General features: G+C 37.3%; 1 protein-coding gene across 3 annotated transcripts in view; it reads left to right on the forward strand.

The window, feature by feature from the left end:
- Positions 1-16,713, forward strand: part of phkb (phosphorylase kinase, beta) — an 89,384-nt gene that overhangs the window by 58,725 nt on the left and 13,946 nt on the right. For all 3 annotated transcript variants that reach the window (XM_052149026.1, XM_052149016.1, XM_052149009.1), the window contains 3 exons: positions 11,765-11,820; positions 12,872-12,965; positions 16,589-16,672. In XM_052149026.1, the coding sequence (XP_052004986.1) occupies positions 11,765-11,820; positions 12,872-12,965; positions 16,589-16,672 (234 nt within the window). The remainder of the gene's footprint in view (positions 1-11,764; positions 11,821-12,871; positions 12,966-16,588; positions 16,673-16,713) is intronic.

Below are 16,713 nucleotides of genomic sequence, written 5' to 3' on the forward strand. Positions count from 1 at the left end.
GGATTATAAGAGCAGACTGATTGCTATAAAAGTAGGGAAGAAGTGCTTCCAATCGTGTTCTTGTTAGCAATGGTTACCTCTAAAGAAAGACATGCAGCCATAATCGCTTTGCATCAAAAGGGCCTTGCATGCAAGGAAATTGCTGCAAAGAATATTGCACCTGAGAGAACCATTTACCGGATCATCAAGAACTTCAAGGAGCCCAGCCGAGTGCTAACAGCTGTGGTAAACAAATGCACACGACAGCCCGTTTGGTCGGTAAATTCAGAACTCACCTCAGTCTTGTTTTGACGATGGATGACACAAGATTGATTGTGGAGAAACAAGGTGCTCTATGACCCTTAGCTTTCTTTTAAAAGGATTAATTTACAAAGGAAAAAGCGTGGTATGCAGTTACCTTGGCTGTTAGTGCAGCTGATAATTTATTTAACATATATTTTTGGTAGTACGTCCTTCAAAGTTTTGGCTGGTGTTTAAATAAAGAGATATCGCTATTAATAAGCTATTATATTAAGTGTGATCGAGCCAAACCCAGTGATCAACAATCCTCTGTTTTTCAAAATAACATTCAATGGCTCATCTTCCTCCCCCTCCCATTTTACTGAATGCTGATGTTTGACATGAGCATAGTTTATTTTGTTGGCTGTCACTATGTGAAATAATTCTACAAGAGCATGTTAGGTTACACCAGCATAATGTAAATAAGATTTTATGATGATCAAATTTGTAATACTTATCAATAGCTCACTCCTAACTTATAACTGTATTTTCTGTATAGAGCACAGCTGTTTCTGCAGCAGAAACACTGCCGGTGTAAAAGCACAAACAATGTTTGCTGCTAAAGTTGTCCTGGCATTCTGCTTTGGTCCTGCTCACGTGCTGCTTCGCCGTGGGGTGTTCAACAGGAATTAAAGTATGAGAATCCAAATCAAGTGTCACTCTGACACCGTAATGTTTGGAGCTTGCTTACTGTAATATATGGAGACATTTATCTCTCCAATCATTATTTGTCAGGTTTCACAAGCTATTTTTAAAGACTTTTCTTTTATTTTAATTTGTTTGTTGCATTTAGCCGATTTTGGACACTCACCAAGTGTCAAATGTGAGTAAAAACTTGCTTTGGTGAGTGTAACAGTTCATGGATGGGCAAAGAGACAGGAACCGGCTGAACAGTAAACAAAGTTTTAATGAGAAATTCAACTTAAAACAAACGTGAACAAACTCAGACACTTATGCAATGGGGCCGTGTGTGTCCTCTCTCTCTCTCTCTCTCTCTCTCTCTCTCTCTCTCTCTCTCGAACCGGTGTCACCGGCTGCCCATTATCTCGCTCTCCCACTGATCAGCTGATTCAGCGCCGACTGTGCTCTATCACAGGCCGGCCATGCACTCCTCCTCGTCACACTCCTCCCCTGCCTGATTCAGGCAAGGGGCACCACCGGTCTGATTAACCCCTCCACCCCGCCACCATCTCTGGAGGGGAGATGCTGTCCTTCTGGCAGTTCTGACTCCCAGTTGTCCCCCCTGCCTCCTGTGAACCTGGGGGAGAGACGAGGGGAGGCGTGGGGAGAGGGAAAGGGTGAGCGGAGACACCTAGAGAGAGAGAGAGAGAGAAGAACTTGCTCGCCGGCTCCCGGACGGATGGAACCGCTCCTCCCCTTCTCAAACCGGTGTCTCTGCCTGCCCTTTATCTCCCTCTCCCGCTGATCAGCTGAATCAGCACCGGCCATGCTCCATCACGGCCCAGCCACGCCCTTCTCCTCGTCACAGTGAGTAAATAAAACAAGTTAAATGCCATTTGGCCCGTAACTTTACAGTATAAGTATCTGTAACATAATACATGGTACACAAAGTACGTCTACTGAAGATCACATCTGTAATGATTTGTGATTTACAATTACTTGTACCTCAGTTTTACTTCCATTTTTCATCTATCAAGATCTTTTTTTAATTCATTTATTTTATAATTTACTCTCATAATTTTTCATCTCTACCTTTAACTTCATTCTTCAATTTTATTTTGGATACCTAGTTGTTGTTTTCAAACTCTTAATCCACCAAAATGAAAACATTAAGAAGAAAATCACAATGAGTCATTTTTGTGTGTTTTTATTTTTTTGTTTCTGTCTTTCTTTCTGTTTCATTTAGAAACTGAATCCAAGATTGTACTGGCTTTGTATTGGTTTAGAACATTGACCTCTGTGTGTAGCAATTGCCAGTGATTCTCTGTGTGGCAGAGCCTGTTTGTATTGATGTGACAGCGTGAGCGGAGACATGCATGATTCTCTCTGTTTGAGATCACCCACGCTGTCAAATGGCCCGTGTTTAATGAAAGGATGTTGTTATGTCTGTGATTTCCCATAATGCCAAGAGAAGAAAGCAGTGATTCCTACCAATTATTTATGTGTTGCTACATACTGTATTTAGCTTATTCCCAAAAAAGAAGCTTGGCCGTGTTAAAATCATAGATGCCAGTATTTTTCAGACCAAGACCTGTCAAGAATCAGGCTGTCCTTGTGTGTGTGCATTTAGCTCTGCAAATATTTTAACAACTACTTTTTATTTTTTTCATACTGCCCATTTTAAAGGTATTTTTCACCCAAAAATGAAAATACTGTTAACTATTTCTTTAATGAGCTGAAAAGATAAAGTGCTAAATTTGTCGTAGCATTCTTTTATAAAATGGAGCCACTATGGACAGTGAGACACACAGAAGTACATCATAACACAGAGGTGGGAGAAAGTCAAGCAAGACAAGTGAAGTCCTCAAGTTGAGTTATTAATTATGATTTTTGTTCTGTTATACATGCATATCTGAGAAATACATTAATATCTGAAAATGTATATAAAATATTTATATTTATATATGTAATTACAAAAAAAAAAGCTTGCTTGTTTAAGGTATTACAACAAATGTTTAGTCTACATTAACATCTACTAAAATTAAATCCTAAAATGTGGGCTTTACCAGATGATCAGGTTTACGAGACAAGATTTTGTCACCTGTATGTACTAGAAAAAAACTTTAAAGTGAAAAGTTGTTAAATTTCTGTCATGGTGTGTTTTTATCTGTCATATTTGTAGGCATTTCCCTGATAAGTATAGGGTCTACATTCAGTATTGTAGCTAACATTATAATTTCTCAGCCTAGTAAAACCCTCAACCAAGTAGTCGCTTTGGTAATGAACTGAAGGAACGCGCTTGTGGTGATCTACCAAGGACAGCGTAAACTGCTTTTCTTCAAGGACTACCCAAAAAATATCAGGCTTACTGTCATTTATACACAAAGCATTGAAAAAACTAAATGAGGTTCCCTCAGAAAACTACAGTGCAACATTTAACATACATCCTAACAGACATTTGGCACAAACTGATCTTTATCTGCATGACAGGAAATTACAACGGCCGCAAACAGAACATTAAATACAATAAATTGGAGTAAGAAATAAAGCATTTAAATGACAGTGGCCATAGATTTTTTGACTACCCCAAGCACGAGTCTAGTGAAGCCAAGCAGTTCTAGGGTGAAACAGGTAAGTTGCGCCTGGCAATCAAATGTTTGGCTAAAACGGAGTTTTAAACTTACATGCTGATTTAAAAGGAAATAACCATCTGATCGGAAAATTTGAAAATGCATATGCATACAGTCAACATGCACAAGAACTAGACAAAACTTCTTCAATATGCCTGAAATCAACATGCAGTAACAGATAAGCATGCACACCCAAGGCTCAGATAAAACTGGTACTCCACTTAAATAACGGTGAATTCTGCTCGAAATGTTGCATTTGTGCTTAGATTAAATGCAAGTATTTTTAAAATAGCTTTTGCACCGATTCAATTTTTATTTATTTGTTTTTGTTCTTATGTATTTTTTGCTTTATTATCATGCACCAGATTCAGAGAGAGAAAAGCAAGCCACAAGTCCTTAAATTTGTGACTCGAGTCAGACTTAAGTCATGTAACTCAAATCCCCCTCCTCTGTCAGAACGTAATGGCAACATGATTGCTAGTTGTGGCATCTGTGGTCTTGATGATAAAAAAGTACACAAATACACTGTTTTCTCCCTGACATCTTTCATATAACTCAAATCCATTTTGGCTAGTGGTGGTGTGTATTAGCAGGGGCTGGAAAACAGTCGCAGCCCTGTTCTGCACATGCATTTCCCACAGAGCAGGTCTACAGGTTTTAGTAATAAGCTTCATCTCCTCTCACTCTTTAAGAGAATTACATAACATGCAACACCACTGACAAGCACCAAACTCCTGAGGCTTTCACCTGCCTCGGTTTAATATAAATTGTTTTTTTTTTTTCTTTTTGTCATAAGGATTGCCGGCTAGATCTAATATATCTGCGGTCTGTCAAGAGAGAGGGGTGATGTGTATCGAGTTCACAGCAAGACTTTGTTCACAATTACACTCCCACCTTCTCTAAAGTCCAATCCACAACCTTTTCAATTTCTTTAAGGTGATTGTGGCCAGGCTTGAGCTGTTGCATAGAGAGCCCCCTCACTCTATTATAAGATGTGGAATGGAGTCTAAAAAGTAAGCACTTTTTCCATTATACTTGGAAATGTGTTTTTGTATATACAGTATATCATCTCTTTCTCTCTCCGTCTCTCGGCTTGACTGGGTGCTTTATCAACTGAAATGTGCATACCTAAAATGCGACATGTTCCTAAACTTGCCAGCTGCAGGGTTTAACATTGAGAGCTATCTCACTTCATCAACAATGCCACCAGTTAAAAATGTTGAGATTTAAAGGAACATTAGATATCTTAAAGCCTGCCATCCGCATTCTGAGGAGAGCAGCATCAGTTAATGGTTTGCCTTTTGGCAGAAAGACCATTTGACTAACAAACTAAAATGGTAATGGGTTTTCCAGCATCTGCAAGATCTCCTCTATCCACGTAAAATATCCACAAGACAGTCCATTAAATTTGCATTGATTTATCACATGTATACAGTAGATTTAGGGAAAAGGCTTATTTGAGGTTTTCTGAAAAGAATAGAAAAAGAATAGAATGATTATTATTCAATTCTATTCTGCTGTCACATAACTAAGGGGCTGTTCAGACAGAACACATTCTTGCTTATAAAAAACTGAACAAGCTTAAAAGTTGAAGATGTTTTACAGCAGCAAAAAAATGCTCTGTGCTCCTGGCCAAGACGCTAAAAACAGTGAGACGTGACGCAATGATCAAAGACATCCATCTAGCACATGCTTATGTACAGTAGAAAAACAGTTAATAAACGTTGCTGGGTGATGCAAAAGCACACTTTATGAGTCTGTGAATTTCCTCCAGTATGCAGGGGGGTGTACACAACTGTCTGTGTTAATCTGGATACTGTTCAACGCCTTTGTCATTTGTTTAGTTTTTTTTTAGAGGTGTCAGAATAACACGTTAATGCATGCAATTAATTAAAAAAGTTTAACTCGTTATTGTTTCTTAATTACGATTACGATGCTGTTATTACAGCATAAACCTGCAAAACATTTTTTGGAAGGCCTGAAACTTTCCGACGTGTCCGCCTGGAGTCATTACACTGACACACACACACACACACACACACACACACACACACACACACACACACACACACACACACACTCACACACACACACACACACACAACAACAACACTTCCCTGTCAAAATGATGGAGAAAGAACCTCTTAATTCTATTTGATGTACATAACAAGACCAGAAGGGACTTGTGATAGAAATCAAGTATTTTTCAGCCTCTGTAAGGTGCATTTTAATTACCACAGAAGCACGTCAAGTCTTAACTATCATCAAAATGCAGAAATTTTTGTCTACAAGAAAAATTTATATAGAGTTCAAAGCGGTGCTTGGCACTGGCATTGATGCCCTGACGCAAATCATGAACACTGCTTCACAAGTGCTGTAGGAATGTGAATAGCCACATTCTACTGGCAGATTAAGATTGTGGAGAATGAGACTTAATGTCCATTGCTATGAATATGCAGCCTATGTGGTGATTAGTTCTTTCAATAAGTCAAACTCCCACTCAGACTTTGGGAAACATTTAATGTTACTTGAATTGGTGCTATTTTCTTTATACTGTGGAAGGCTTTGTTTGGAAAATGTTAATAATGCATTATATTATTACTAGGGCTGTCAATCGTTTACATTTTTTTATCAAATTACATGGTGTCCCGATTAATTAATCGCGATTAATTGCATATACAAATATTTGATGAGAGCCCCTCATATAACAATAATTCTATATATAATGATGAAATAACTGTACACAGTTATCTTTAAATATTAAAAATTTATATATATATATATAAATATATATAAAATAAAATAGTCAGATAATTAAAATGCATTACATTCTTGTAGCAGAAGAGTTCATCATTGATAAGGCAATTCAAAAAGCAGCTTTAGAATATAATGTATTGTTTACTACCATATTATTGATCATAAGTCAGTCATTGGCACACAGTTTACAGCAATCCATTTCACAAGTGAATTTGTCAATCAGTTGGAGATTTATTTTGAGGGCTTGTTTAAGGACCCGTCAATGTACACCTGCATCAGACATTTTAAATTTTTTTTTTTAAACAAGCCAGGGGTAAACATAGTACACAATACTACAGATATATTTGACAATAATGCCAAGACATTATATTCATTACATAGTGTAATGGTTTTCAATGCTTTGGAGTTGTTGGAGGTATAAAGAGTATTTAAATAATATTTCAAGTCTTTACAAAAAAGTGCAAATATTTACATTTATGTATAAAAAAACTTGGCAAGAAAAATAAACAGATTAATCAGAAAATATTAACTTAATTTATCAAAACTGTGAAAACCAAATAAAACGTCTTTATAAAGCAAAGAAAACTAGTTAAAATAGAGGTACAACATTTTTCTCCAAAATACTACGTCGTGGACACATTCCCCAAAAATGTGAGGGGCAGATTCATCTACAGCATTACAGAAGGAGCAAAGTGGATCTATTTCAGGGAGCATGTTTCTTAAATAAAGATTGTCTGGGTAAAAACGGTGTAACAGTTTAAAGGACACCTCCTTAAACTCATTGGTAATTAAATATTTGTGAGGTAAAGACCATACGACCTGCACCAGACATGCTTGTGTTGCGTCTCGTGTGTGTTGCGTTATAAAAGTAAAATGTTTAGGTCACTGTGTCAAGTTAAATATAGTTTAATACTCAATCTTTAAACACATCTTGAGATCCCTTAGATCGCATTTGCGCTTCTTCAAGTGTTTTGAACGCAAGAACGAAACGCATGTTTGTGTTGTGTGTCCGCTGAGTTGTTAATGTTTTGTTCACTGTAATAAACGGTGTGTTGCTCACACAGCTGAAATTTCACTTACTGCCCTCTGTAGTAAACAGGTGGTACTACAAGCTTGAATTCCTCAGGAAAGCATTGCGATTAAATGCATACATTTTTTTAACACATTATTTTTTGTAAAATTAATTGGACATTATTAACGCGTTAAATCGACAGCCCTAATTATTACATATTATTTTGTTTTCTTTCCTAAGATGGAAATAAATGCATTGACAGGAAAAGAAGTATATGCAGTGTCAAATTTCAGCACTTTACAAAATTACAAGATTAACTACAAAAAAGTATGCGATTAATCATGATTACAAATTTAACCAGCTGACAGCAATCTTTCAGCATATGAGTGCGTCCTAACTGTGAAAGCCCAAATTAAATGCATTTTCAAAGATGCTATCCTATATTAAAATGGCTTTCCTACCCTTACAAAAAAAATTAAATACCACTCCATTTCCAGAATTTTTTGGACTCTACAAAATGAAAATACAATGGTATTATTTGAAGTACCATGTATTATCATGAAAACACCATACAAGAATATAGTATAACTGGGGATAAGTGCCATCATTGTATCATAGCTGCGCTTCAGCACTATTTTTGTAAAGACTTTTACTTTTTATATTTACGTATGACCTTACTGTTTTGAAAGAGCAGTGCATTCTTCTTAGTTGTTTCCACATATACAGCAAAAACATGAGGTTTGCAGGAGCATTTATCCCAATTTGCTCCGTTTTTTTTTTTTTTTTTTTTTTTGTGACTGTCATCAGTTTATTAACTCTACTCAAGTTGCAGTTGAAGAAGGATTTGTCATTAGTTGTAAATATTGACCAGGCCCAGACTGGCAATCGGGAGTGGTGGGGAAATTCCCGGTGGCCTGGCGACTGATTTGACCCACTGCCCCACTTGTTTTCATTTATTTATTTACTTATTCATTATTATTTTATGTTACTGCCACCTGAGTGATTTCTGTATTTGGCTTTCGATAATAAATCAGTAATAAATCACAAATCCGCTACTCTTGAGTTATCTGGGCCACTCCTAAAATTAGTCTTACATGAGTGTTTCAATTAAATGCGAAGTTGCGTTTGTTACAATAGCAACTGTAGGCGGCTGAAGTGCTTTCTCTCATAATCATCAGAATTTACGGTAGAAAGAAAAAGAAAACTGTAGTGTTTTATATTCACGTCATACAGAATAAAATTAAGAGTAATGAATAAAGTCAATTCATGTCTCTTTTTTATATATTCTAACAGTTGTTAGAAGAAAAAAAAAAGCACTAAAAAAGCACTATGTTTGATTCATGTATAAGTTCGATTAGGCTCTATAATGAGAGCAAATGATTCCAACATGGAGTGATATTTACAACATCCTTCCTTTTGAACTGAGATTTCAGTCACCAGTGAAGACCAGATGAATCAGAGAAGGAGAACAAAGAGGACTGGTATTTACTATTCAGTGAACAAAATTTATAGGAGTTGTTGCGAAAGTTCAAGATAATATTTACATCTAGGGTAATTTATCCATGCAGGCATTGTTTGATTGCTTTTCATTAAATGTATTGGTACTTCAAATTGGTAATGTAACATCATTAAGAACTACCATGAACAATGAACAATATGTATGAATTAGCATTAACTTAAACGAACAAATGCATAAAAAAATATCCACTGTTATGTTTCAAACCTAATTTGGAATGTTACATGTTCATGCGTTAACGTATACAACCTTAGCATAAAGTGTATCGTTAAATCATTATTCCCAACATAAGAAGTTGTTGTGGGTTCAAAAGAGGTAATTTGACTGATTGGAAATGGAGAAATTAATAAAGAGCTTTCCTTCATCACTGTCAGTCCTATTGAGCTGTCTGCTGGTTCAGTGCAGTGCAGAGGGAGAGACTGCAGGAGTTTGCAGACCCCAGAGGGACTACTAATAGTACGACTAGTAGATCTGACATGCTGGGTATTGAACATCACCATCTGCCTAAATTTTTTCTTTGCTAAAATCCTATTCTAGTTTAATTGGATATGCTGTCACATGTTTGGAGTAATACCTCAGTTTGTTAAAACATACAAAGAACTGCGTTGACAATTATGCACTTACAGTAGAAGCCGATAAGTTTTTGAAAATGCAGACAGAATGTGCAGTTCTGTAAAAATGCTGAAATTATTTTCCGTGGTAATTGACAGCAATCCACAGATGTTGTTGATAGAGCTGAAAGGGATAGTTGAACACAAGGCAGAATGTTTAGGCCTGACTAAGTGACTAAGCTGGTCATTCCCTAACATTCTACCTTTCATTTCCTATTTGTGTTAACTATCCCTTTAAATGAACCTGGCATATTCCTTTATTGTGCAAAGACATTTATAAGTAAACCTTTTGTAAGGTAATTACACTGAACAGTGTGAAGACTGTGGCTTTCAACATTGTTCTGTGTGAGTGGTCCAGTATGTCAACTTATGGCTCAACCAATGTCCTTGGGAGAGGACTACGTGTTTGTCAGAAAACTAAAAGACAGGTTTTGAAAATCAGTTCCGTTTTATGTCTCTTGTGGAACACAAATTACACGCTTCACCTTTTACAAGGTTACATCACTCCAAGTTGTTACATTTTTGGTGCTGTTCAAAGTATTTAAGTTTTACCTTTGCCATTTTTAAAGACTTGAACCTGTACCTGATTATTCAGATTAATCAGACACCCACTACCTTCCATGCATACCATTAAGAGCAATTTAAACCTGCTCGCATCCACCGGAACAAAATAGCAGCCTCCTCTGCAGCCCTCACACTGTGCAGAATTACCAGGTATAGTCTCTGTTGATCAGCTTTTGTGATGACTCACCATGCTGCCCCCACAAAATGGCTGTGCCAGTGTCATTTACCTCAAAGCTGGTGATTTGCCCTGTTCATAAAGCACTTATCTCCTGTTTCAGGGAGGTAAACACAAACTCAAAGAGACAAGCAACCTACATCACAAATATATTGCCATTCTTCATTGAGACTGACAGATTGACCTTTGACATGTAATAATGCTTTTTCTCAACAGCGCTCAACGTGTCATTTACATATTAGCTGTTTTATATGCGCCTCTAGTTTTGACGTTTGGAGGCTTTGGAAGGTTTAAATGGATGCTGGGTTTGTGCTGATGTCCTCTGTGTGTAGACAAAGGACTTTAGCCACTGATTGATATGACCCAACCTAAACCTTCAGCAATCAGCAGCTCATTATCTCAGCGAAATTACTGCATCACCCAGCCCAAACAGCTGTAATGAGCTTGCATAAAGAATCAGTGCTCTGATCCACTTTCTTCCATGTCTGTCTGCTCTCTCTCCCTCTCCGTGTCAATAAAGTTCCCTTTTCCTTGTTCCCTTCTGACATCCAGTTGGAGTGATTCTCATAATTTAGACTCAAACCACTCTGACTTTCCTTTCACTCTTAAAGGTCACTCAGTGAATTTTTGATTATGCTGGCGATGTGGCAGTTTTACTAGCCTTAAACCGACACCTAGAAGCATGGATGCAAAATCACACAAAAGCAGTAGTTTTTGGTTACAGACACCATTATATAATGTGCTTTTTGCTGTCAGCTATAATTAAAGGAATAGTTCACCCAAAAATGACATTTCTCTCATCATTTACTCACCCTCATACCACCTCAGATGTGTATGATTTTCTTCTGCTGAAAACAAAGATTTTTAGAAAAATATTTCAGCTCTGTTAGTCCTCACATTGCAAGTGAAAGGTGGCCAGAACTTTGAAGGTCCAAAAAGCACATAAAGGCAGCATACAGCTAATCCATATGACTCCAGTGGTTAAATCCATGTCTTCAGAAGTGATATGATAGGTGTGGGTAAGAAACAGATCAATATTGAAGTCCTTTTTTTAATTTCCACTTTCACATTGTCCTTTTGTTTTTGTCGATTCACATTCTTTTTGCATATTGCCACCTACTGGGCATAGAGGAGAATTTATAGTAAAAAAGGATGATCCATTTCTCACCCACACCTATCATATTGCTTTAGAAGATATGGATTTAACCACTGGAGTCGTATGAATAAATTTTATGCTGCCTTTATGTGCTTTTTGGACCTTCAAAGTTCTGGCCACCTTTCACTTGCATTGTGAGGACTTACAGAGCTGAATTATTCTTCTAAAAATCTTTGTTTGTGTTCAGCAGAAGTAACAAAGTGATTCACATCGGGGATGGCAGAAAACTTTCATTTTTGGGTTAAATATCCCTTTAATTTATTCTGCAAGCGAAAGTGTATTTAAATAAAGTTAAGCTGGCCATGAACAAAAACAGATTTTTTTAAGCTACTGATATGACTTGAGTCTTCATCTCTTTTCAGTGTGAATAATAATAATAATTTGAGTCTGCTCCATTGAGACCACAATTTTTCCAATAAGTTGTCTTTGCTTGTTTCCTCCAGGGCCCTATTGAGAATGATGTGGTAGTCCATGTGGCCCTGATAGCAGAGAGTCAAAGGTAAATACATTTCTCATGTATTTCTCTCTCCTCTGGTCTAATTGATTTGTGCACATTAATTGTTGGGCTGTTAAGGAGCCTTCATCTTTAAGCACCATAATTTAAAGCTTTTCTGGTGAAAGGAGGGGGTTAAAGAGGATGTGTGGCCAGCTGGTCCCAGCCAGTCCCACTCTGCAGTTCATTTAACATTGTTGACCCAAGCACTTAACCTACCTCTCCCCTCATTCGCACCGCAAGCCTTAATCAGGATTTCCCTTTACTTTTTCCACTCAGCCATCAGAAACTTTTAAAAAGCAGCAAGTTCTACTTAACAATTCACCTTCCCTGCAAAACTGGAATAATGTTTCTCAAATATTACAGTGTAAGCAGAGCAAACTTTTTAACAGAGATATATTGTATTATAATACACAAAATGTAGAATTAGTTGACGTCCTGTCAACTAATTATATGTATAGTTGACCAGTCAAATATACAGTTAGCAGACATTACACACAAATAATCCACTGCACAATGTTCCAATTAACCAATCTGAATCAAGTATACAAGAGAAACAAATGTTTTTCATTTTGAAGAGTACAAATTCCCAGATGATTTTCAGTTACATGACCATGGACCCAGATGCAAAAGGCCTAGTTTCCAAGCTTATATTTACGAACAGGCCTTAAGTAACCAACATGATATTTTTTCTTTGTTTTTTGTACGAAATTATGTGCTGAGCTGTGTTTGTGTGTGTTTGTGTGTGTGTGTGTGTGTGTGTGTGTGTGTGTGTGTGTGTGTGTGTGTGTGTGTGTGTGTGTGTGTGTGTGTGTGTGTGTGTGTGTGTTTTGTTGTTGTTTATGACTAAATTTGTGTGGTTTTGTTATAAACAGCTGAAAATGTAAAAAAAATATATATTCCAGAGAGCCTTTTAATAAGTTGTGATCTCAAGAAAACGAGATAGAATAAAGGATAATGCATGGGCTCTGTTTGTAAACTATTATTTTACCTTTAACAGACTGTCCTGATGATGCACTAATACAGTAATAGCCAGTTTTTCGCTTGTGTCTTGCAGACTGCAGGTCTTCCTAAACACCTATGGCATCCAAACTCAAACCCCGCAGCAGGTGGAGCCCATTCAGATCTGGCCCCAGAAAGAACTGGTGAAGGTATAACTGGACATTCACATGATCAATCATTAAAACTGACAAAACAGCAAATCTACCAGACCGATCAATGTCTGTGACAGTTTGTCCATTACACCATTGTATCGGTTTATCAAGCGGTCACTTAACCTGGACCGACTGACATATTACTCATGTCAGTCAATGAACTAGTGAATCATCATTCAATGCTCTTGAAGATTTACACCATGGATTGAATTGATTGAATCATTTAAAAAAAAAAAAAAAAAAAGATTTGATGTTTTCTCAGATATTTGTGAGGTGTATAAATGTCCTTCCTTAGTGAAAATAAATTTGTATAATAGGCACACTATATCAGTGTCTAACCTCTGAAAAATAACAGTTATAAACAGTTCATTATATAACAAATAGTTCCGACTCTAAATTCTGTTTGGTTAGACCTGTATGAAGCTGTACTAGAATGACAGTTGACACATCTGCGACTGCACAATCTATATGAATGCTTACTATATTGCTTTGCAACCACTAAAAGCCTACAGTTAACTACATTACTTAGTGGACGAATTGTTTATTCTAATAATTAGCTGTAAGATATTTCACTGTTCATTGAACATTGCTGTCTTTTATCATATTGCTGTTGCTGCCGTTAAAACTAAACACACACAAAAACAAAACTAAAGCAATAAGCCACATAACAGTGATTTTAACATTGTTAGAACACCCCCCCACCCATGGTAAAATAACTATAATGCACAACCTCTTGTGGCTTATTGCATTATCTTAAACAAATCAGATTACTAGAATATTGGTAAGAGACAGGAATCTTTCTAAAAATATTTTTCATGCCCATTTTCAGCAGAGCACACAGAGAGTAAGTGAGAGTGTTTTGCCTGTTTGTTCTTCTGTCTGTGGGTGTGTGAGTGGGTGGCTGGGTTTTGTCACCGGAACATACAATTTACTGCAGTTCTGTTCAAAACAGTTTGAAATCATAAAAACAGAACACCATCTATTTCCCTTGATTCGGTTCTTTCTGCGGTCAGGTGTGTGTGTGTGTGTGTGTGTGTGTGTGTGTGTGTGTGTGTGTGTGCGTGCTACCTCCAGACTGAGAGTGCATTAGGAAGAGAGTGACAGTTTGCGGAGTAAGCCTCTGTATTTCTCTGTAAGGATGCTTATTCAATGGCTGACCTATTAGAGACAGCTGGAGCTTTCTGCATAGGGCTGCCTACTCATGTTTTGATCAGCTGCCGAACCGCAGTCACCTTTAATGGTAAATGGCACAATACCATATTTTTGGCAAATGATAACATTTGAATTACTTCTGGCATGGTTCTTTTAGCAAGGAGGAATAGCTGTATCTGAAGATGTTTACATCAACACCTCCATCCTTTACAAATCCTTTGACCTGATATTCTTGAATACTCATATGCAATACTAGACGAGATAATAGAAGGTTACAGAGGTAGACATGTTATATATAATCCAGCCGGTAAGGCTGCAGAAAGCATTATGAGTGTGAAAGTCTTTATTGCAGAAACCTGGGTATTAAAGAGGTTTGTTTCAACATAAGCACACTGGCTTCACAGCCCTTCTTGATGTGCTACAGGCTTAACACGCGTGACATTTGCAGGTTTCGTGTCAGGCATGTTGAGCTCCTGATTAGAGGGAGGGCACTTTCGATTCAGTTGTGTCTTCCCCTCATTGCTATTCTGAACACAGATTTTCCAAGGTACAGAGATCTGCTCCGAGAGTAAGAGAGTTCTGTAGCCCAGTGCTCTCTCAAAAATGTTCATTTTTGACAACTGGATTTGGTCTAAATGAGCAGCTATTTTCCTCTGTTTCACTTCAATATGAGTTGGGTTCTCCTCAGCAGGGGCTTATTGTTCCCTGTTATTCCTTTTGTCATGCTGTGTAGAGTACACTTTTGTACTCGAGTCGTACTCTGAGATTGTCAAACTGCAGGAGGGCAGAGAGGAAAAGAGCTCCATCTAATGTCGGAAATGTGTCTGCACATGCTGACTTTGTGCTCTCTGCACTAGAGGATCATCAGTGGTGCCTGCTGTTAATCCCCTAAACCCCTAACCCTAATGATTCAATTCCAGTGTGTAACTCGTCCCACACCATTTGACATGATGTGTGCTAGTACTTATTTAAGCAATACAACTATTGATTTTTGCCTGGCAGACAATAAAACTGGAAAAGTTAAGGAGAGACCCGAGCCATATATAGGGACCAGAATAGCATAGATGCAAGCAGCACCCTACAGCATAGCAATGCCCTAGCCTTTCTTCTTTCCGAAAGGAACAACTACAACAAAAGTACAGAATGCAGTACAAATGCGAGACAAAAAAAGTCACATGATCATTGGAGTGGCATCCATCTATTCAGACTAATCTTTCATTATATGTGCACCCAAAACTCATTCCAGAGGTATATCCTTTCCTCCCTAACACCATTTACTCTACTGACAGATGTTCATATGATGCAGTTTTCTCCATTGCACTGGCCCAGTCTTTCAGTTCTGGGGCTTTTGTTGTTTAAAATAATTCAACTGGCTGTTGTAATACCCACCATAATGACAGAAAATATATTTTTTTAAACATTTGGTATTTGGGACCGATCTCCCAATAGACATAACTTAGGTGTAATAGGGATAGTTCACCCATAATTGCAAATTCTCTCATCATTTACATACCTTCTTTCCATCCTAGATGTGTTTGACATTCTTTATTCACAAACAAATATTTAAAAAAATATTATAATAATTTCAGCCCTATAGGTCCTTTCAATGCAAGTGAGAAGTAATCCATATGACTCCAGTGGTTAAATCCATGCCTTCAGAAGCGATATGATATGTGTGGATGAGGAACAGATCAATATTAAATGTTTTTTTTTTTTTAACTCTAAATTCTCTGTGCCCAGTAGGTGGCAATATGCATAAGAATGTGAATTGCCAAAAACAAATAAGAAAGTGAAAGTGGAGATTTATAGTAAGATTTTTTTGTTTGATTTGTTTCTCACACACACTTATCATATCACTTCTGAAGACATGGATTTAACCGCTGGAGTCATATGGATTACTTTTATGCTGCCTTTTATATGCTTTTTGGACCTTAAAATTTCTGGCCACCATTCACTTGCATTGGATGGAGCTACAGAGTGTTCATTAGAAGACAGAAAGTCATACACATCTGTGATGGCATGAGGGTGAATAAATAACTGTAAAAATAAATTAGTGGGTGAACTGTACATTTTAAGGAAATTTTAAAACCAAACCAGCTAATCTAAAACAACCATAACCTGAACCCAGAAAGGTATGAGACAACATTAATATTTACAGCATAGAAAACACATTTCCAACAAAATTATTTACTCCGTTGATTTATCTTATGAAGTCTTGATGGAGTGTGGAAGGATCTGTGGAGTATTGTGTATTGTGTACTTCCCTCTTTCAAGGGGAAACAAATAAAACCGTATTGTAAAGGGTTACCATAATCGGTCATGCTTTGGAAGAATATTACTTCTTTAATCCACATGGTTTCTGTATTATAATGTCATGGGTAATACACTTGCAAACATAATGGACACACACAGGTATTGTTTCATTGATGTGTGTGTGTGCGTATGTGTGTGTGTTTGTTTGTTTCCAGGCATATCGCTTCCTCGCCATCAATAAGAAGCTTGGTTTGAGTGGGAGACCAGATAGGCCTGTTGGCTGCATTGGCACTTGTAAGGTAAACAAGGTTTTGTTTTGCTCTCATTTGCTTCAGTGCAT

The sequence above is a fragment of the Xyrauchen texanus genome, chromosome 2, assembly GCF_025860055.1.
Source record: "Xyrauchen texanus isolate HMW12.3.18 chromosome 2, RBS_HiC_50CHRs, whole genome shotgun sequence".
In the NCBI taxonomy this organism is placed as follows: domain Eukaryota; kingdom Metazoa; phylum Chordata; class Actinopteri; order Cypriniformes; family Catostomidae; genus Xyrauchen; species Xyrauchen texanus.